At 39.9% G+C, this 22,867-nt stretch overlaps 1 protein-coding gene across 1 annotated transcript in view; it reads left to right on the top strand.

Annotated features, from left to right (window-relative positions):
- The window catches only part of LOC116058719 (inactive N-acetylated-alpha-linked acidic dipeptidase-like protein 2), a 457,605-nt gene that overhangs the window by 198,135 nt on the left and 236,603 nt on the right, over nucleotides 1-22,867 (top strand). The window contains 1 exon segment of the mRNA XM_036007698.1: nucleotides 5,058-5,201. Coding sequence (XP_035863591.1) covers nucleotides 5,058-5,201 — 144 coding nt within the window.

Below are 22,867 nucleotides of genomic sequence, written 5' to 3'. Positions count from 1 at the left end.
TGGCGCTATTCCTGCGGGCTTGGCGGCTGCATATACTATAGAAGGAATCATTTTCACCGGACAGATTTAAGTATGTCGGACCTCAACAGATTTTCCTGGTAAAAAAAAAAAAAAAAAAAGGTTATTACCGGATAACTGAAAAAATTGTATTGTTGTGTTAATTGACTTCAAATAATAAAAAAAGTTGACCGTCAAAAAGTAATGTAAAGTAAAGCATGTAGTTTCTTTGTAGCATCTCACATCACACTTTCAGTCACTATGACCACTACTATGGTCAGAAACATTGTGCCAAAATATGAACAATAATGTCGCTGTCAACGGGCTTATCTGCTAATGTTAGCTACTGATCGTTACCTTGAAACCATCCAGCAAATAGACGGTACCGTAGGGTGCCGTTACCTGAAACTGGTGATTTAACATCACCGCTCATTGTTTAACAACAAAATAAAATGCTGAGTGAGCATTACTAGCTACCTTTTTCATGTTGGTTTTGAGCGGTGTGTACCCCCACTAACCTGGAAAACGGTTTTAAAACAGTAACGTTATTACAGCGTGTCGGAGGAATACAGCGTCTCCTGCAGCGGGGAGTCAAAGGCAGAGGGACCGCAGCGTTCGCTAATGTTAGCTTCTTGTCTCATCTGGGGTCTGATAAACAGTATATTCATCAAATTCAATGTCCAAATGCCCTGTTGTTTGTCTGCCCTATTTCTGATACCGTGGCGGCCGAAATTTTAAATCAACATAGAGGAAACACTGCCCTATGTCTGTTATAAGAGTCTTGCGGAATCTGCTGCACTGCCCACGTAGTCTCGTCGCCATCTTGCTCTCTCTCCTCTCTCTCCCTCACACACACACACACACACACACACACACACACAACTAGGGGTTAAGTGTCTTGCTCAGGGACACATTGGTTGATGTATCGCAGTGGGAATCGAACCCAGGTCTCCCACACAAAAGGCATGTGTTATATCCATTGCGCCATCACCACCCCCAAACACACACGCACACACACACACGCACGCACGCACGCACACACACACACACACACACACACACACACACACACACACACACACACACACACACACACACACACACACACACACACCACATGCTTGGTTGTTTTGCCTTTGTAGCTGTAGTTGAATAATAGATGTTTATTGATTAAAGAATTGTGAAAAAAGTGGTTATTAATCGGTATTGCTGAAGTTAAATAAATCCTATTATACCTTTTTTAAAGAGCAGTTGTCTGTGACTATTTGTGCATGTGCTGTAATAACAGCTTGTTGTGCAGGTCAGTGCTCGGATTCACTCCTTCACTGTTCACCTTAAAAATGATGAGATATTAATAATAATAATAATAATAATAATAATAATAATAATAATAATAATGAATAGCATTTTTAAGAGAAAACACATTTTTGAGGCAGTATCCACAGGTCCACAGTTATCTGTCCTTGAGTTCAGGATGGTGCCCCGTTTATTATTTATTAAATTGGATAAAGTTATCAATATATCAATACTGATAACTTTAATAATATTGATAAAATACCTTTAATATTTGCTAATAACTGAACCTGTGCCTCCTAAATCCCAACACCAACCATCTCCTGACCTCGCTTTTTGTCTTTACTTTTTTACCTTTTTTTTTTACCTCCTCAGTTGTCTCACCCCTGGTCTCTTCCTCTTTCTCTTCCCCCCTCTTCCTGTTGTCTTGTCTCCTGTGTCGTTCATAGATTATTAATTGTTTTGTGGAGCTGGATTACCACCATACTAGACCAGCCACAGAAGGCTATTGACTAGAAGTTTGGTTCAAAGAAACCACAAGGGATTTTTTTCAAGGGTTGCTGAACTTTTCCTCACAGCTAAGGTTAGAGTATAGATTATTCACAAACTTGGACAAAGTATGGATCAACTGCAAGAGAAGCAGAAAAGTAACAATATGCTTAAGTTAATGGAGTATACAAGAAGCAATTGGCTGAGGAAATTATTAGGGATATTAGGGACAAACGATGCTTGCCTTTGTAATGAGTTATATCTTTGTCGGTTATGGCTGATTGCAGCTCCTATTGGTTTGTGAAGATATTGTAGATGTAGTTTAACTATGACAAAGGGCAAGAAACAGAACACTTGTTCAGGCAAATTTCTTTATTCCTTAATCCTGGCAATGAGATCATATTGAAGAGATTTCCTGAAAACATGGGGCAGGAACTACAACCATCTGATTGCCTGATAACCTACCGTAACAGATACTCACATTGATGATATGATTTAAACAGACTATGACTAATGAGGCCTTTAATCACCTATCAATTGGTTTTACGGAGTATGCCAAATTTTGTCGGTTTTCAGGTTTAATTTCCTTCTTTCTACTTTTGTTGGGTTTTAAGCAGGTCCTCATCAGTCTAATACAGTGTTGGTTTTTTGGGCTTTCTGACATGACGATGTCATCTGAACTAGGATGCAGTGAAACCCTATTTCTGTTAGTACTAGTGCAAAACAGATATTTTTTATTTGTATTTAAAGTGGCTATTGTGTTGATTCTAGCGGCCACTTTGGACAAAAGTGGTAGTGTTTTTACCAAACCTGCTGTCGTAAAGGTCTTTTCTTTACAGTGCTCTATTGCACACTGTATTACTGAGATAGCGTTACCGGGAGGTCGTATAGTCACAATGAATGTTTTACTCAGACAGAAAATCATTCATTTACAATAAAAGAATAAGTTACAGATGCATCGTTGCATTTCAAGTGTTGCATACAGTAACTTAGCCTACTTTAGATATATCGTGAGCTAAACCAGGTATCACTGTAACTTAGATTTATATACCGCATTTCATGAAACGTAAGGACGCTTTACACAGGTACAGGGGGACAAGGGAAAAGAAAATAGTAGGCCAACACAAACACAGATTGAAAAGGAATAAAAAACGGGCGCTAAATGGAAGGAGGACGTAATTTAGTGTTGGATACTGACGTACAACCACATTGCGCAATCTAAAGTTATTTTATGAATGAAATAGACATATTACATACCTGAGGGCTAATTCAAGGTCGGTTTTGAATCTTTTACAATCCCGTAATTGTCTCCATCTGTTGAAATCCCAACATAGATTGACTCGCATTTCTGCACCAGACTGGAAATGTCAGCCAGGTGACACAACAACTTAAACATAACATACCGAAGAAAATAAAGAAACATATAATTAAAAATAACAGCTGATTTATCTTCATTATTGCAGAAATGTGGAACATCACTACATACAGTATGCAGCAATGGCAAATGGAGCTGAGCAGCAGTGCTCTTTAGTTAGCCTTTTGATTTGTTTTTAGCCTTTTGATAGTATATTATTACTGTAGGCCATGATATCCATCCACACCCAGTGCAAGTTATGTGTGTATCTCACGTACTGTATGTATTCACAGGAGAGTGGAACAGTAATGCTATGAACTGAAGCTGGGTGGACCTGAAGCGAGGATTAGATAAGAACATTTTATTCTCTTAATGTGGGCAAATCAAACAGTGCAGCTATCTCTGTTGCCAAAAGCTATGCCCATATTGGCTCAATGGTTCCACATCTGGAAACTATATCTCTATTATCAGTCAGTCTACCCGATTACGGGGATGGAGGTGAGAAAGAGTAAGAAAACAATGGGAAGATAGCAGGTGCCCAGCAACATTATACACACCTTTATCCGAAATGAATTAAACCTGTAAAGGACAAACAATATCTCTGGTACCCAACTAACATCACTGAGATACGTAAGAGTGCAGTCAGGCTGATCAGGCCCTGCTTCCCATAATGATCACTGAGAGACGAATTACACAACTTACAAACAAATAAACAACTCAAGCCTTATCATGTGCCAGACTCCACCCTGTGTTTCTTATTATGTTTGTGTCATTTCTACTGTGGAAAGAGAAAGGTAGTATAGAGAAGTATAGAGAAAGTTTTTTTTTTTTTTTTCGTCATTCCCATCATATCTGATTGACTTCCAAGCTGTTGGTAAAGACAAACTGTCATGACAGCTGTCTTTTACTAAATGCACCACTTGCATTAACCCTCTTATATCATGGCTATGACATCTAGGTGCAGAACATTATTACACAGTAGGCACACAACGTACAAAAAAAAGTATTGATATTGTGGCTAGCGGATAAAAATAAAGTATTGCTATTGTGGTTGGGGACGCTAGGATGTCTGCTGTTTTAAAGTGTCTAATTTCCTAACTATACTACATCTGTTAACAACAGAACTAGCTTCATTAGGCCTTGTTGTAGCTAATATGTCTTCTCAACTGAATAGATTGTATGCAAACCATACCCATGGTCTTATGTATCTTTCATATAATCCTCAGTTCATTTAATATAAGTCCTTTTTATATAACCAACCAATGTAAAGGTCAAAATGTAGCCCTACATTTCTGATTAAAGGTCTAATACAGTACAGTCATGTTACTCAGATTGTTTAAAGCTCAACAGTGACCGTGACAGTAAAACATTTGATTTGGCGCAAAATAAAATTGTGGAAAATGGAAAAAAGGCAATGGACCAATCAGCTCCACCAATCAGAGACGTTGCTGTTATATATGCTTAGGATTGTGGGTATTGTAGTACTTCTCCATGGCATTGCATTTTTCTTAAAACAAGGTTGATTTCAGAAGGACTTCTGGCTTCTACAGGCGAAATCCTTATGCAGATTATGAAACGGATTTTGACTACATACCGTATATCAATCAGGGTAAAAAAAGTTCAATTATATCCATTTCTTGTATTTAAAGGGTTATTTACAGTGTTTGACAGGTGCATACATTTGGCTACCATGACAATGAAAAGAGAAACTATGACTGTTGAATTTTAGTTATTGTTTGTATGTAGCATAGGAAACAGATGAACAAAAAAAACAGAACTTTGAGGAATTCCATATATGACCTCTGAAATTAAGAAATTTACATAAGTGTATAGCAGTCTCTTTTTTCCTGACTCTGCTTTCACTCTGGCTTTCACCTTGATTTTTTTTCTGATTCTCTTACTGTATTTTTGTATTTCTCTCTAGTTGACGTGTCAAGAGAGGCTGGAGGTAGTCTGACATCTCTGTTGGTTCAGCCCATCTCTGACTTCCTGGCAAAGACGTTGCTGTCCTCTCCATCCACAGGGCAGGGAGACTCCTGTATTCCTCTAGCCATGCCTCCCAACAAAGGTAAAAGTAAAGTTTACATGTTCTGTAGCTTAAGCCTACTGTATTTTAGTTTCACTAGTACAGTGTTACATCTGTTACAGCCAGTAGGGAATTTGTCTGTCCAGTCTATATGTGCTTTGTGGACCTGCAGAAGGCTTAACACCATCTCCTCCATAGTGTCTTGTGGGGTGTTCTCAGGTGTGAGTCAATCGTGTTTTTATGTTGGACTCTAACAATGGCTGAAATCCTTATGTAGATTTGAAAATGTACAGTTTGTTGACAGAAGCTGCTATCCCAAGTAAAGGTGTGCAAGGTTTAGGGCAAGATTGAGGTACATATAAGAAAGAGAGGATGATTTGTGCTGCTTTTGCAGTGAAACGTGCTATACAAACTATTGTGATTCCTGAAGGTACAGTAATGCTCTTAATTTTCCAGTTGATCTGAATTTCAACCCTACAATTTTGCGTACTTAGAGTTCAAACAGCTAAAATGAGTTCCCATCACCGGGTAGCTGGGCTCACCTAAAGGATTAAGTTGAGGAGGCGTCTGGTAAGGATATCCCCAGGATAGCTCCCTGTGGATTTATTCTAGGAATGTCCAACAGGGAGGAGATATGCACACATATCTGAACATATTAAGCCTAATGCCTCAGGATCCCCCAGAAAGAGTTGGAGGACGCAGCTGAGGAGAAGACTTTGCTTAGCCTGCTGCCACAACATTCTGGTCAGCAACAGAAAGGGATTCTATTTGTGTCAGCATGTAGAGTTCATTCTAGAAAAAAATAAGCATACATTGTGTTATCCATGATAGCAGTGTTGAATATATTATTATCTGTTATACAGATGCCCAGCAGCAATCCAATTAAAAGCTTTGTAGGGATCTCTTTCAATCATGTTGAGTGCAGTACCAGGAAATGTCACTGTTGTGTGTCTATAATTATACTAAAGATACCCCTCTTATCTTTGTTTCAGACTGGAGCTTAAAGTGCTCATTTTATGCTCATTTTCAGGTTCATAATTGTATTCAGAGGTTATATCAGAATATGTTTACATGGTTTGATTTTCAAAAAACACCATATTTTTGTTGTACTGCACATTGCTGCAGCTCGTCTTTTCACTCTGTGTGTTGAGCTCTCTGTTTTAACTAACTTCTGTTCCATCTTTGTTGGGAGTTGCACATGCGCAGTAGCTAGGTAAGGACTACTACCCAGTCAGAGCAGAGCATGAGGCTGTGCCATGCTAGGCGAGCATTATAACATGTTTTACAAAGTGACGCACGTTTGTCATGGAAGTAAAGGCTGGACTACAATAGAGCTGTTTGGAGTTTGTGAACAGTGTTTTCTGTTGAAAGTCATTTGGGGTGGACTTTGGGCTTTTTCACTTTGTAAAACTATTACATGCACAAAAATATATATAACACAATAAAGGAAAGAGGAAAAGCCAAAAAGCATAATATGAGCACTTTAAGTGATTAGTTCATTAAATGATAAACAGAAAAATAATTGGCAAGTATTTTGATAATCGATTAATCAAAGTATTTTTTGAAGTAAGAATACTTTGCAAACTGAATATCTTTTGGGGTTGAACTGTTGGTCGTACGAAGCGACATTTGAAGATTTCACCTTGGATTTAAAAGGGTATTTTTGAAGTTTCTCTGAGATTTTATTGACAAAACGAATAATCGATTAATCAAGAAAGTAGTTGGCAGATTATCTGATAATGATATTAATCGTTAGTTGCAGACCTAATTTAGACAGACAACCTTAAAGGGCAACTATTATGTAGCATTTTCAGGATTATACTTTGTACTAGAACATGTTTACATGCTTTAATGTAAAAAAAACTTTATTTTATATATTATTTTAACCAGAATTTGAGGAGAAATGACCAGCATTGGCCGAGATTACAGCTATGTCGCGTTAGCATGTAGCTACTTAATAGTTAGCAGTATGCTAACCTGAGATTTTAATGGAACAAAGCAGCACTTTCTAGCGTCAAAAATCACAGATAAAGGTTTCTGAACCAAGCACTACCCAATCAAACATCTTTCAGCAGTAATGCGGCCTGAAATTGGGGAGAATTTAACAACATTGGCAGCCAAGATGACATTGTTTACTGTCGTTAGCCATGTAGCTACTTTAGTTAGCAGTTGACACTAATAGAATATATCAGCAATTTTTTAAGTCAAAAATCGCAAATAGGGGCGCCTGGGTAGCTCACCTGATAAAGTGTGCGCCCATATACAGAGGCTTAGTTCTCAATGCAACGGTCGCGGATTCGATTCCGACTTGAGGCCCTTTGCTGCATGTCGTTCCCCCTTTCTCTCTCCTTTCATGTCTAAAGCTGTCCTATCTAAAAATTCCCCTCTCTCTCTCCTTTCATGTCTAAAGCTGTCTAAAAAAATCCTAAAATGCCACTAAAAAAAATCTTTAAAAAAAAATAAAATAAAGGCTTTTCAACAAAATACTACATAAGCAGAAAATGTTTCAGGATAAATGTGACCCAGAATTGGGGAGAATTTAACGACACTGGCAGCCAAGGTGTTTACTGCCGTTGTTACATGCAACAATGTTAACCGCAGTGGCTTAAAAAAAAACACTCCAGTCCTGCCTACTTGGAGCAGATGACCAATCATAGAAGGCCGGCTTAGAGTTGCATCACACTTAGCCGAGAGTAGAAAAAAACTGTTGAAACCGGAGTGTTCAGAACAGTTGGAAATCTGAACGTTTTAGCTCACGGGTTTTTGTCTAAAATACATTTATCTCATTATTTGAAGTTTGGCTACGTTTAATATGAAAATCCAATATTATAACATTGTAGATATGACAGGAAACATGAAAAAGCATAATATGTGACCTTTAAATAGAAATAGAAATACATTTTTTTACAGGCTCACTGTAAATTGATCTAATTTTTGTTCATATGCAAGCATTACATTCTTGGATATGGAGGTGAGAGTAGTGATGTCCAAATTAAGCTTTGTGAAGCACTTTATTTTCTGAGCCCAATAGATGACACTCTCTTTAACAAAGGCTTAAAGGACATAAAGTAGTTGGGTCACTGATTACAACTAATGGTTCATAAGATTTATTTGGACAGCACTAGGTGATAGCACTGAAGGAAAAAAAAAAAATTGTCGACAAAAAGAAAGTTAAAATTTTTGTTCAGGACTTCACTTCTGCCTGAGCTGTTTTTGTATCACTCTGCTCTATCTAAAATGAATCACCTTCACCAACACGTACCTCTGCTTGCATATCAGTCACACTATATGGTGACTCAGTGAGTTCATAACCTTGAATCTCCAGCAAACACAGCTTGGTTGAGTCACAGATCCAACCTGACTGCCTCCTCTCCACTGTGGCTCGCCTGGAAGTGTTTCAGGAAAAAAAAAGTGTTGTCATGCATCTTCACTTTCTTTGTCTTTTGTTCTTTCTCTCTCATTTTATTTTCTCTATTACTCTATAACTTTCATTTCACCCACTTTCATTTCACCCAGAAATGAGCAATGTTTATCCCAAAGACAGAAATGCCCTCCCTGCAAAAAAGCTTATCAACACCTACTTGTTCTTGAAATATACAGGTACATTCACAAATGAATTCCACACTTCAGAGACGTGAGCCACACTGGCAGAAATAAACTAGGCACATAAACAGCACACCTCTCACATGTCTAGTGGACGCTGATACATTACATTAAATTGAGTGGCAGTCCAGCCATAACATGATGCAACCATAACCAGTGGGCATTAGGGGTAAGTGCTCACCAAGGCAAGCTATAAGTGTTCTATGGGGTCAAAGGTTTCCTTAAAACGAGAGGGATCATTCCAGGATAAGTATAGAAGAGAGAAGGAAGGATGAATAATGGTGGGTGTCCATAGACGCGTTGTTTTCACAGATGGGATCGCCCCGCTTCCAAGCATTGCACGCTAGTGGGATGCCACCAGTTTCTCTTCACTGACCGGAACTAAACAGAGCTGAATTAGCAGAACTGTTATGCATTTCTTTCACATCTACTGCAGTCAGATTCACTGTGTTCACTCGGAAGGAATCACTTCACATGGGTAGGCACTTTTAATGACATTTTGAACATGTTAAGAGGCTAAAAACAAGTTTAAAACTTGCCCTGTTTAAGCCTGTTGGGTGCTAATGCTGTTGGGTGCTAATGCTAGCAGGAGGATAACTCCTTGTTTTCATTTTTCTCACTACTGACAGCACTCCAAATTCAAAAACAACAGAGCTACGTGTTGGAATCGACCGGAATTCTCCTTTAAGTGACAAAGCCCTCTAGTGGTCATAGAAAGTATGTCTTTTGCCCGATGGAATCCAAGACGGACATAGTGACAGCCATTCACTAACCTCAACCAAGTGGTTGTAATTTTAACCATAGCGATAAAAGGTGCTGTAACCTTAAAGAAATAGTCATGTAAACCCAAAACACGATCTTTCTCTGACCCTAACCAAGTTGTTTGGTGGCTAAAAATCAACAAACCTTAACCATAATGAAGTCAGATCAAAAAACTATTTTATTTTTTCAACAGTGACTTTTAAAGATTGTGAAAGGCACAGGCAAATGAGTTAGTTCAGCCATTAGGGGCGTCAGTTTGGAATACTCGTCGTTGTCGAGGGGACGTACAAACAACATATTTTGCCATTTAATTTGGAGTTGAAGTTACATTAAACATAGTAAGTATAGTGGCAGTGGTGATATTATCATCCTGGATTTCCTTTTGTATTGTCTCTTGTGTGTCTGAATGCTGTTTTAGAGGCTCTTCCACTTTTCCAAGCCACAAAGCAAAAGCTTTTAGGACATTTATTTCAGAGTGTTTTGTTATTGAGTTTGAAGAGCCCATATGTTTTGACCCCAAGTGCGAATAAAGAAAGAGCAAAAGGAATAAAGGTAAGGAGGCATGCAGAGATATCATTTGGTCTATATGTTAGAGGCAGTTTTACGTGTCACCCAGCAGGCTGGTCAGTGACTCGTGTAGAATGTTACTCTCACTCCATTGTTTCAAGTCTCTCCTAACACAGTGCAATCTAAAAGAAAAGCCCCCTAAAAAGATTAGCACTCATAGGAACGTTATATATAGACCTGCTCCCTAACCCCTCGTTTATATTACATTCCCTTTTTATTGTAGTTGTATGTCCTTGCTCTTGTTATTTTGAGCGGTTTAATTATATGAAGAATTTTTTATTGCGGTACACTTTTGATTGCCTTGAAATGTAACTTGTCTCTTAGATGCGCCTCATGGTCAGGGTATCATAAATGAGATGCAGTTGTTAATTAACCTACTGTGAATGAGGTGAGACAAGCTCTCACTGTAGGAGCCACCCAGACCGTTCTTCACACAATAGGAGAACGCATAGATAGATGGAGGGATTAAATAAAAGAGATACTTTCTCATGATCCACATTCCTCCTTGAAGGCAAAGAAATACATTTAAATATGAGGGAATCAGGGCAGAACATTACAAACCCTCAGGGCAAAAATCGCCTTGTGGCTTGTAAAGAAATAACTACGTATACAGTAAAGGCACTCCTAATAAAGAGGACAGAAATCAGCAAGGGCAGCAGTGTCTTACCAGCAAAGTCATTTCTCTCACACTGAAAGAAAGGCTTGTCTCCTTTTAAGCAGCCCACATACAAATTGAAGCCGAAAAAGTCTGAAAGAAAAATAAGAGAGAGAGTTTAATTTCCTTTGCAAAAAAGAGATGAATTGATGATAAGAGGGCTGCAGGGATATTTTCCCATCATTCAAATGGAAGGGGGCTCAATATGAATATAGAACAAAGGGAGGCAGAAAGACGCCAAACAGGAGATGGAGGGGAAGAAGGTTAAATAGGTGATTAAAGAATGGCTTAAATGGCTGGTTCAACCAAATAAAAAAAGCTAATTTTCTCACGTACCTCGAGTGGTATCTAAATATGTTAATGGTTTTCATTTTATTGTCTCCGATTTTTGAGATACTGTATGTGGCTGTGAGATTTCTGCCACCACACCCACACAACGGAGAAATTAATGGTGCATTTGTTGTGCTCGCAACTTTGAAAATAACATGTAAACAAGACTAAGAGTGTTCAGCCATGCTCGAAGCTCTGTGAGGCTGTACTTTGATCCAGCAATGCTTTGAGTTAAATGCTAACATAAGCAACGTGCTTACAATGACAATGCTATACAATGCTGATGTTTAGCAGCATGCTTACCATGTTTTGCATCTAAGTTTAGAGTGTTAGTAAGTTAGTATGTGCTAATTAGCACTAAACACAAGGTACAGTTAAGGTTGATGGGAATGTTATTAGTTTTGCAGGTATTGGACAAATTCAGATTTTAACCTGATGATGGCACTAGATGAAAAGTCAGGGGATCAGAGTTATTCCAATTTATTTTCTGGGGACCATGAATGTGTGCACAGAATTTCACGACAATCCATTCAATAGTTGTGGAGATATTTCAATAAACCAAAAATATCAACCTCATGGTGGCACTTTCAGAAAAGTCATGGTACAACAAACCATTACAGATCTCAGAACTGGGGCAAATAAAACCAAACCACTATTTGCATGGCTAAATGCCACTAGAGGACATTACACTAGACTCAGACCAATATGTTAGATTTTTGTAATTTGTTTGGATCCATGTCATTTTTTTTTGGCATTTTCATATTTGGTGAGATCTTACAGTTTTGGCCAGATCCCGTGAGGGGCTGTTTAAATGGGTACCAGGCATAGTAGCCTTGGTATATTGAGGTGTGTGTGTGTGTGTGTGTGTGTGTGTGTGTGTGTGTGTGTGTGTGTGTGTGTGTGTGTGTGTGTGTAAGAGAGAGATGAGATGGATACAGTATTAAGTGATAATTCCTGCTTTCGAAGAGCGTAAATCCCTTCTTATCTCAGCATCATCACCACAGCCCTCTATCACACTGCCACCTTCTGAGCGTTTGGTCCTCTGCCCTTTTATTTGAGCCTCCACTCACTCATCCCCCTCCCTCCATCCTACCCCAGCACAATTTCTTTTTTTTGGGGGGGCATGTAAGGCAGTCCTCATCTCTTGTTGCTAGTATGTTTCCCCATTGTACATGTGCACGGTCTGTTCATTTCCATTTATTCCCCAATAAATCCAAGCAGCTGGTCAGTGACTGGAACACTGCTTTCTGCTGTTTCCCATGCTGCACAGATAACAGTCACACACACACACACACACACACACACACACACACACACACACACACACACACACCCCGAAGTGAGTCACACACATAATCAATGATGCACCCCCACACAAACCAGTGACCAAAGACATGAGTACAATTGATCCTTCAGTGCAGCGGTGCAGATTTTGCATGTGTGTGCCACTCTTGACCCAGTGTTTTTAGTTTTGAGCTTTAAGCCCATGGTGTTAGTGGTATTTCAGAAAATCAAGTGGTAGTGGATTTTTTTTTTGAGTGTCTTTTGGCCATTTATCGGTTTCTAGAAGAATCTAGTATAATATTTAATGTAAATATTAGTGTATTTTAGTTTACTGTGTTTTTTGGTCCGTCAGTGGTATGAATTAGTGATGTCCAAATTAAGCTTCATGAACCATTAGTTGTATGTATTGACCCGACTAGATGGCGCTCTTGGTTTAAAGAAAAAGGCTCAGGGAATGGCAATTCAGTGTGCTTTCAACCTTTTTTGAACAGAGAGCGCCATCTGTTGGGTTTAGAAATAAAGAAAATGCTTCACAAAGCTTAATTTAGGCATCACTGGTGTGAATGCTGTCTTTTTAGTAGTATGTGTCTGTCACTGGATATCTTTCATGTGTGACAGAAGCTGCTACAGCTCTGGCAGAGATACTGTTGGTTTTGGAGTGCATATTGTGTGTGTGTGTGTGTGTGTGTGTGTGTGTGTGTGTGTGTGTGTGTGTGTGTGCGTGTGCGTGTGCGTGTGCGTGTGCATGTGCGTATGTGTCTGGAGACAGGCATCTGTGTAAGCCAAGCTTAATGTACATCCAATGGTTCTGCAAGGTAGGCTCCTTTTTGAAGTGTTTCCATTACATCAAACGAGTTGGAAAGAGGGAGAGAATGGGCGCGAGAAAGGGAGAGATACAAAAGGGAAAACAAAGAGAGAGAGAGCGAGAGAGATGTAATCTGTCTCCAATCGATTGGCTGCACCTCTGACCACTCTTGGGATCCAACTATCATTAGTTTCCATCTGTCTGCCTCCTTTAATTTCCCCCCCCTCTCTTTTTAATTCCTTTTCTTCTTATTTTTCTCTTTTAATTCCCATTCAATTAAGGCGCGCTGTATTGGCTGGCCATTGGTTAATTGCTCAGGGTCCCTCCATGGAGATCGGCAGACCTTAACGAGATGACGCGGTCAGCCTTACAGTACTCTCAGCATGTGTGTGTGTGTGTGTGTCTATATCACTATCTTTTTTATTGCCTGTGTGCATATATACAGTGATGTCCAGTTACAGTAAAGATATTGGACTCTTGCTTATACAAGTATAGGTATATTTGCCCTCCCTATGCATTCCTCCTTCTGTATTTTTTGCATTTGCAAAGCAATTTGCAAAAAATGTCCATTTGTGTCTTAGTGTCTACAGTCTTGAATATTGCTGCACTCTTTCTGTCTTTTCTGTCTAGGACCTCATCTGGATAAATACATTGGGTGTGTTGTGTCAGTGGTCATGTATGTTTGTATATGTTAGTGTGTGTGCATCCGGTAGAGCATGTCCACCTCTCTCATCTTGTCAGCCCTTTAAGATTGATTAATTCACTGAACGCACCCTGTCCCCATCATGCCTTGGGGTTTGGGCTCTGACTCTATCTAAGCCTGTTGACCAGACAATTACCAAGCTAGTCCATCACTACCTCTAAGGTGTGCTGCAAGCCCCTGTTTACCCTGGCAAGGCTGACTGATCGTATATACATTTACAGACTTACACACAGGGATACACACTTTTCTCCTACTTCCACCTTAAAGGTGAGCTATTATATAACATTTTTAGGTTCATACATTCAAATTTTGTGTTTGTACTAGAACATGTTTACATCCTTTAATGTTCAAAAACACTTAATCTTTCTCATACTGCCCATGGCTGCTGCTCCTGTATTCACCCTTTGTCTGAGATGCTCTGTTCGAGTGTCTATTTAATCCCTCCTCACCAAAAAAAAGCCCAGTCTGTGTTTCACAGACATGTTTCAGCAGTGGCCCGGAATTGGGGAGAATTTAATAACATTGGCAGCCAAGATCTTTCACTGCCTTTAGCATGTATCTACATGTGACAATGTTAACAATGTTAACACCACAGTAGCTTAAAAAAGAAACACTCCAGTAGTTCCTGCCTGGAGCAGATGACCAATCTTAGAAGGCCGGCTAAGTGTTACGTAACACCCAGCCGAGAGTAGAAAAGACTTTTGAAAGTGAAGCGTTCAGAACAGTTGGAAATCTGAACGTTTTAGCTCACAGGGATTTCTCTAAAATACGTTTACCTGATTAATTGAACACGTTTAACATGAAAATCCGACATTATAACATTATAGACATGACAGAAAATACGTTAAAGCATAATATGTCACCTTTAATGTTCATTCATGTACATTCTTCTAACTTGACTTGAAGTCAGAAGCTTCCCTAAAGTGGGAGTGTTGATGAAAAGAATGCAGGGACTAGCCATCTTCACCTTTTCCTCTGTGTTTACTCTGATGTTTACATTTGAAAACTTTGACCGGCCAGGCTAGCAGAGTCAGCAGGAGACTGCTGAGTTGATTTTTTACCATCCTGATAAGCGGCTCATAGTCATGATGGCTGCAGATATGTTCTGGCTAGCTTGAGCTCATCTACTCCACCTTTTCCTCTGTGTTTACTCTGATGTTTCCATTAAAAAAGCTTGACTGGGCCAGCTGGCTAGCTAGCCCAAGCTAGCAGAGTAGACAGGAGATTAGCAGGAGGTTACCAGAGTTGGCAGGAGACTGGCAAGTTGGTTTCCCGATCCTGATGAGCGGCTCATAGCCACGTGCTATCACCGTCCCAACGTCAACTACATAAAGCACAAATAATTTCAATGCAAGTATTCAAGTTAACACAATTTAAAATGATGGGATTCAAATGATTTTTTTTAATGCAATTATTCAGGTTGAGAAATTCAAATTCAGATACTAGAAGGGTACTCGGAGAGCGCAGACCTTCACCAACACATGCCGTATCTCACAATGCAATCCATTTTTCCGATTATTCTGGCACCACTTGAACGCAGGGCAAACGCCCTATCTCGCAATTTTAACCAGGCCAGTAGTTTTTCCGTAATACTGCTGAAAAACAAACAAACCAACCAACATACAAACAAACAAACAAACAAACAGACAAACAGACAAACTGAAGCGGAAACATAATCTCCTTGGCAGAGATAATAAATGGTTAGAATTCAGTTTCTAGTGACACATATTTCTGCCACGACTATCCTCCCCAGAAAAACGGCCACATAAGTCTTTTGTTCAAGCAGCAATAGTTACGTTTATAGTGGCGACGCCCTCTAGTTGCCGTAGTAATTATGACGGGTGCAAGTAGGCAGGTTGGGGTAGGGGAAGGGTCAAACAAACACAGGACTTTCACTCATAATGCAGGTTTCGAGTCCCATTTGAAAATCAAAGTAAATGGCAGGGTTGTTTTTTTTTACTTTATGGAACAAACGTAACTACATCAAATTCTGCGTCACGTGCGTAACTGGAAGTGGAAGCAACGTAAGAAATCCATGATTTTACCAAAACCACAATCTTTTTCTAAACTAAAAAAAGTAGTTTTTGTTCCTAAACCTAACCAAACTGCAACAATTTCACAACGTTAACAACGTGTTTAAAACCATGACCGTTACGTTCTGAGGTTTAGATATAAGGACGGAAAATGCTGTTGTGGGGTGTATTTTCCTGCCTCAGCTAGGGGAGCTAATTTCTGAACCTTTCCAATTAGTCTTTTTAGAGAGGATAGGAATAAAGACTAAATCGTTGTGTGGTTTGGAGGATTTGTTGTTCTGCCCACATAGTGCAGGGAACAAAGGTACCAGTGATGTGCCGTTCAGCACATACATACTACATTCATTTCAGAGCAATTAATACTGCAGAAAAAAATCATAACTGAAAAATGTGACCGAATTGCTTCTTTGTCTCGTTACCTCCTCTCCTAATTTTTTAACACATGCAATTCTTTCTTTCTTTCTCTCGCTTTCTATCTCCCTCTCTCTCCACTCAGAACAAATGCCAAAAGTGTAACAAATGTCCGAGGCAATTACATTGTGAGGCCGCGGAGGGAGAGGCGAGCGAAGCAGAACAACTTGAAATGGCTTTATAGAAAGGACTCCCAGGGCCTTTAATTACACCACTATTGATTGCTGTGCGCAGGTTTCCCACATTCACTTACTGCTTTTTCTTCTCAACTCTGCATTTAATAACCTGCAGAGAATGGCGCTGAGATGCTTCTGAATTTAGACTTTTTGAATATATCTTATCTTTTTTCATTCGTGGCACCTATGGTTTAAATCTGTGGGTTTGTGGGTGTTCCAATCAGCTTGCTTTATTGCAAGATATCATTCATTTCTTGTGGCAGAAGTTTTTTGTTTCAAAGTTCATTATGCTGTCACCACAGAATATGAGTAATATAGTGTATGTGGTAGTTCCAGAATGTAGAAAGATGTTATGGCAACAAGATAATACTTAACAAGTATGCATAATGGCAAATTAAAAATGTTCTAATGACTAGATCAGCTTAGAGCAGCTTCATGATTTTAAACAGGTGACTCAGTAATTCATCTTTGTCAAATACTGGTAAATGACCTCATGCTATCATTAATAAGTCATTGCTAATATTACTTCATAATTTATCCAATGTTTGTCAGTTGGCCATGTGTCAATCTGTAGCTCCTTGTTGATTTTAATCCCGGTCTCATTTAGCATCAATGTTTTTATTCATGATGTTGTTTTGGTGCTACATTAAACTAATTTGGATCTAAAGCCTGATATACAAGACAGGATTTTTTTATGGATGGATGAATAATGTCTCCACTTGTGTTACTTAAACTAAAAAAGAATAGTTTACCTGCTTGCAAAACATTCTTACTTGCTTTTTTCTGAGAGTGACTCTGATTTTCCACTGGGCGCATCTCTGCTGCGTTCCGGCTGTGTTCCAGATTTGTTCCGTTCTCCGCCACACGCCATACCACCCCGGGAGCGTTTCAGAAGCGGAGCGTCTTGCTGCCCGACTCGCAGATTATATTGTCTATACAAGTAATTTACAGTAATTACTACCTTCCACTCCAAGCACTCCTGCAATTACACTACATGCCTTCTCTTTTCTGCCGTTGTCCTGATGAAAACGATCTGTGATGTCGTATTATGTTTTTCCATCTCCAAGATAAATCTCTTGTTTACCGTGCTGTTGTAGAGGAGACGTATACGATATTGGGGGGGTTGTTTTGGTAAACTGGATGAGTGGATGCTCTCGCTGTTTCACTTCCTGCCCAGCTGTCTGAACGCCCCATGGCTTGCGGGAAAATAGACCTGGCGCGTTCATCAGCAGAGCGGAGAGCCGCTTCCCACACGCTTCTGGGACGCACCGTGGCGTGGCTGGTGGAATATCAAACATTGACATGAATGGCTGTGATTGCTCGCAGGGGTCACGGCGCTTCTGGAATGCAGCGCAGACGCGCCCGGTGGAAAATAGGGGTTAGACACGAGGTGGGTATCAACCTCATGTCTGTGTGTTGGAGCTGGAGACATGATGTGATTAGCCTAGCTTAGCATAAAGGCGGAAAGCAGGGGGAAACAGCTAGCCATGCTTTGTCCAAGGTAAAGTACCTACCAAATTTTATCTCTGTACATAAAAATAAATATGCTTTTAAACGAAAGTTTGACTCGGGTACATTCACAAAAAGACCCTAGGTTGCATTTTGGCAAGAGTTACGCTTTAAGTGTATTTAATTCATGCATGTTATTCCTATGGTCTAAGACAGTCCAAAATATAGAGTTAATATGAACAACTCTATCTGAAATCCAAAAACTACAGTGCTAAAACTCAAATTTGTGATGTCATCAAGTATGAAGTCTGGAATTGCTCCATAGACAATGAATTGGGAAAGATGTTATAGATGACACAGAGAGCACCCAGGGGAATGATTTGAGTATATGGGTACATATTCTGTTTCACAACTACACTACAATAAAAGGGGTCATTTGGGAGTAAAAAGAAAACAAGCATTCTGTGGTTCCACAAAATCAGTCTCCCATTCATTGTCTGTGGAGCATCTCCAGACTTTATACTTAATGGCATCAAAAGTTTGAGACTTACTTCTCTGTTTTCTGGCTTTGAGAGAGAGTAGCTAATGTTCACAAATATTGATATAACTTTTCTATGGTATAGAAATGCCATATTGGAATTCGTAATTTAGGCCGTGTTCCCCTTTAACCAAACAGGTGGCAGATCAGAAAACACTAATTTTAATTCTTTGTTTAGTCTATATTGATGACGATTCATTTACGGGATAGTTCCGAAGCCACCGAAAGTTCCGCCAGATGTCCCTCACCTTCCGCTTTCTTTGTGTTGGAATTTTAAACTTGATTTATAAGGACAGTAACTGTTCCTCAGATTTCTGCAGGGTAAAGCCAGACAGCTAGCTAGACTATCTGTGCAATCTGAGTTTTCTGTTGCACGACTAAAACAACTTTTGAACGTACACATATTCCAGCAAAACAAGTTCTTTCCTGAGGCTATTTTGCAGAGGCACCGTTGCTCCGTCCAGCAACTAATCCCAAAACAATTGGGATTAGTTTAAAGAAATGCCAATAAACCAGAGCATGTTTTTCTCCCATCTCGGAATGCTGTGTGGACTAGCCAGACCTTCCTCTGCAGTGCTGTGGAGGAAGGTCTGGCAATTATTTGCAGAACAGTCATGTAGGTTGTTGTGGAAGGCAATATAAAAGAATTTATTTAGTAGTTGTAGCAAAAAGGACTTGTTAGAAGAAGTTGTTTTTTTCAGGGCCAGTCATGTGTGAGGTTCCTTGGAGCAGACAGTGGTTAAGTATTTAATTTTTTCAGAGAGTGGAAAGCTTTGCAGAGGGAGGACCTATGCCCCAGAGAGACAGTTTTTCTTACCACTCTGCCACCCTACTGCTTACAGTGGAAATCACAAAGTCTATCAGGAGAAAATGGCACAAGATACACTGGACAACGTAGCACTGTTGGTCACACCACATTTCATTTGAATCTGATCCATTTGGTGACATTAGGACACATTCTACCATTCGTATTTAGGCTACTGACAGAAAAGTAGAAATAATTATAATGTGCAGTGCTAAATATGTCACTTTGTGCCACAGCAAAAGAGGCAACCAGTAGGACATAGACATATAGACCAATTGAAGATGGATGTATAAATGTATTACATATTTAACTTACCAACACCATCTCCACCGCACCCATCTCTGAGGTTGTCAGCTTTGTGTCTGCCTGGCACGCTCTGTTTGTAGGACGGCCGATTTAACCGCCAGTCCTCAGCGATGTAGCGGCATGTGTCACGTAGCTCTCCGCTCAGAGCGCCGTCCAGCAAAAAGCCACAAAGCTTAAAACGCCCTCAAAAGTTAGTGTTGGCTGCATCTTGCTTGCCATGATTGCTCTGCTACCAGCCTCTGTCACGTACCGTGTGGAGCTTGTGAGCGCGCAGCTGAGAAGGCAGTGTCGCTGTCAAATCTGTCCCTGGGAAAAGTAACGTTGCGCCGAATTGAAAAAGGAACTACATTTCGTTACCAAATTTTCAGAACGCCTAGTAGCGCGTTACACTACTTTTTACCTGAAAAAGTAGTTACGTTACTGTAACGCGTTACTTTGTTGTGTGTAACATGTTACACACAACACTGTTTATAGACTAGTCTTGCATTGCCAGACCACTTCACCTATCCTGTTCTGGGTTAGGCGAAAAAACGTTGAGATTTTATTTTATTTTAACATCTCTTTATTTCATTTCATCATAGGTAGATTTTCTTTTGTTATCTATAGAATATTAGATATCTTGTATTATCGATAACATCTCTTTATGTTATTATCAGTAGATTAACACTAACATGCGTTGTTTTTATTTGTCTTGCATGGTTAAAGTTAAGTCATATTGTAATTGTACAATGCTAAACTTGATTAATCCTCATAATCGTCATCGTGCTTTGGCAACACATGTCAAACGTCATGCCAATACAACCTATTGAATTGAATTAATATGAATACTGTTTCAATGCTACTGTTTGAGCAGCAGGTAGAAGATCATGCAATCTCTCAGGGAAAAGGGGGGGGGGGTCCCTTTTAATATGTTCATCAACTCTGAAAACTTAACTCAGAGTCACCCCTTACCTGTAGAAGCAGCCCTATCTGTAAACCCATTCCTCATTAAGGGGAATTGCTCAATGACAAATCTCCCTCGATGCTCGCTGTGCGTACATCTGCAGATTGATTACACAAACGGGCCACATGTTCCATCCCTGCTCTTTAGCCGAAGTCATTTGTGCCGATGTCAAAAGTGATAAATGGGTTATGTGGCGCCTATGAGAGAAAGCAGTGAATTTTTATAATGTATTAAAGAGGAGCGAGAGGGCGAGAAGGCAGGCAGGCAGGGAGGGATGGAGGACTCGAGTGGAGCTGGAAAAAGTGGGCTGTCATGCTGTAGTGCTGTGCTGTAGGCAGGGGACCTCTGTCGCACACAGTTTGAGCCCCTGCTTCACATCTTTACTGGCAGCTTGTCTGTATTTCCCTCAGATATCCAGCCATCAGCCCCCCAAGAGCTCACAGCCATCCAGCAAGGCAGCAGAGCTGGCAGACACAATATCCAGTGACTGCTCTGTCAAATGCATCGTATGGCACTGTACTGTGTGTGTGTGTGTGTGTGTGTGTGTGTGTGTGTGTGTGTGTGTGTGTGTGTGTGTGTGTGTGTGTGTGGGGTCTTGTTATGCTATCTTTGTAAGACCCAGTTTCTGTTGTAGACCTTCATATAAAGGACACTGTTTCTACTGTATTTGAGGTCACTTTGTTTTTTGTTTTTTTATAGGAGTCATTTAACAGTAGGATGAGAAAATAGTTATGTTTTTTATGTTTCTCACCAAAATGTATTGTGATGGCTTAAAACGTGTGGAATGCATTTCCTTACTCATCAAACATCATTCTGAACTTTTTGAAACCTCGGCCAATTACCGCCACCAAAAGTGAGTCAGTAGAATAGTGTGAATATGTCACACAGCATGCATGCAGTACACATTCAGTGTTTTCCCTGTACAGGCCTGGTGGGCCACCACTCAGTTGAACAGGTGAAGCCAAAATAATGTTGGCTCCGTAATGAATGACTGGATTCTGTGTTGTGTTTTTAGCTGAGCTGGAGCAGAGAATACAGTTGGATGATGCTGTTTGCTGGAAGTGATATAGCCTTTAAACTGCTACATTGCTTGTAAGGAAATAACGGGAGTAACAGGCGAACCAGCCTTAAAAGTGACCTATCTTCTTTTTAAATAAGTGCTGTGCCGATGTGAATAGTTGTTCATGTGGATTTAAAACTTCAACAGTCAACAAAGTGGAAACACTAACGTTTGTATTGGGCCTACCGCTCTTTGCCGTCAAAAGGGATATTTTTTCATCACCTGCATACTCACGCACATATATGTGCATCCTTGAAAATCATTCAAGTCATTCTTGGAAATTGTTACATTTTATTTTCAAACCTTACCTTGGAAAATGTCCTTCTATCAGGGAAAATGCAAATACAGTGAATGTCTTTTAAATCATTATTCCAAGTAGGAAACTAAGTCAAGGTTTCTTGAACCCCATTCATTTTTCATATAACATACTCTTTAAAGACTTTAAAAACTCTTTTCTAGACAATTGAAAAGCTTGAGGTTATAGTTAGGGTAGTCTCGCTTTGCCAGACCCTCCTTCACACGCTGCGGAGGAGGGTCTGGCTAGTCCACACAGCATTCCCGGATGGGAGAAAAACACGCTCTGGTTTATTGGCATTTCGTTAAACCAATCAGTCAGCACTAAGCTCCGAACGGAGCCGCTGCAAAATAGCCTTGCTTTGGTGGATCTTGTACATTCAAAAGTGTGAGAGAAAACTCAGATTGGACAGAAAGTCTAGCTAGCTGTCTCAATGTAACATGCAGAGAACTGAGGAGTAGTTATAGTCCTCATGAATCCAACAGAGTTTAGAATTCCAACACAAAGAAAGGGGAAGGAAACAGACATCGGCGAAAAAAGACCGGCGGACTTTCCTGCAGCACAGGAGTAATCCCGGAAGTGGAGCATCGTGGATATAGACCATAGTTAGGGAAACAGCTGTGTGCTGCTCTTTAATATTCATCTGGATGTTACCTAACATACATCATCCAAACCAACCAATTAGTCCGGCAGATGCCTGCCCACCAAGAGCCTGGGTCTGTCCGAGGTTTCTCCAAAAAGGAAGTTTTTCCTCGCCACTGTTGCACTAAGTGCTTGCTCTTGGGGGAATTGTTGGGTCTTTGTAAATATAGTGTGATCTAGATGGGTGCTTGTACGTATAGAGTGTGGCCCAGACCTACTCTATCGGTAAAGTGTCTTGAGATAAGTCTTGTTATGATTTGAATTGATAAAATTGAAACTTAGGGCTGGGCAATATATCGATATTATTTCAATATTATATCGACATCGATATAATAGGCTAG

Source organism: Sander lucioperca, chromosome 11 (assembly GCF_008315115.2).
Source record: "Sander lucioperca isolate FBNREF2018 chromosome 11, SLUC_FBN_1.2, whole genome shotgun sequence".
NCBI lineage: Eukaryota > Metazoa > Chordata > Actinopteri > Perciformes > Percidae > Sander > Sander lucioperca.
Note: the sequence above shows the minus strand (reverse complement) of the source record. Positions and strands in the feature narration are given on the sequence as shown.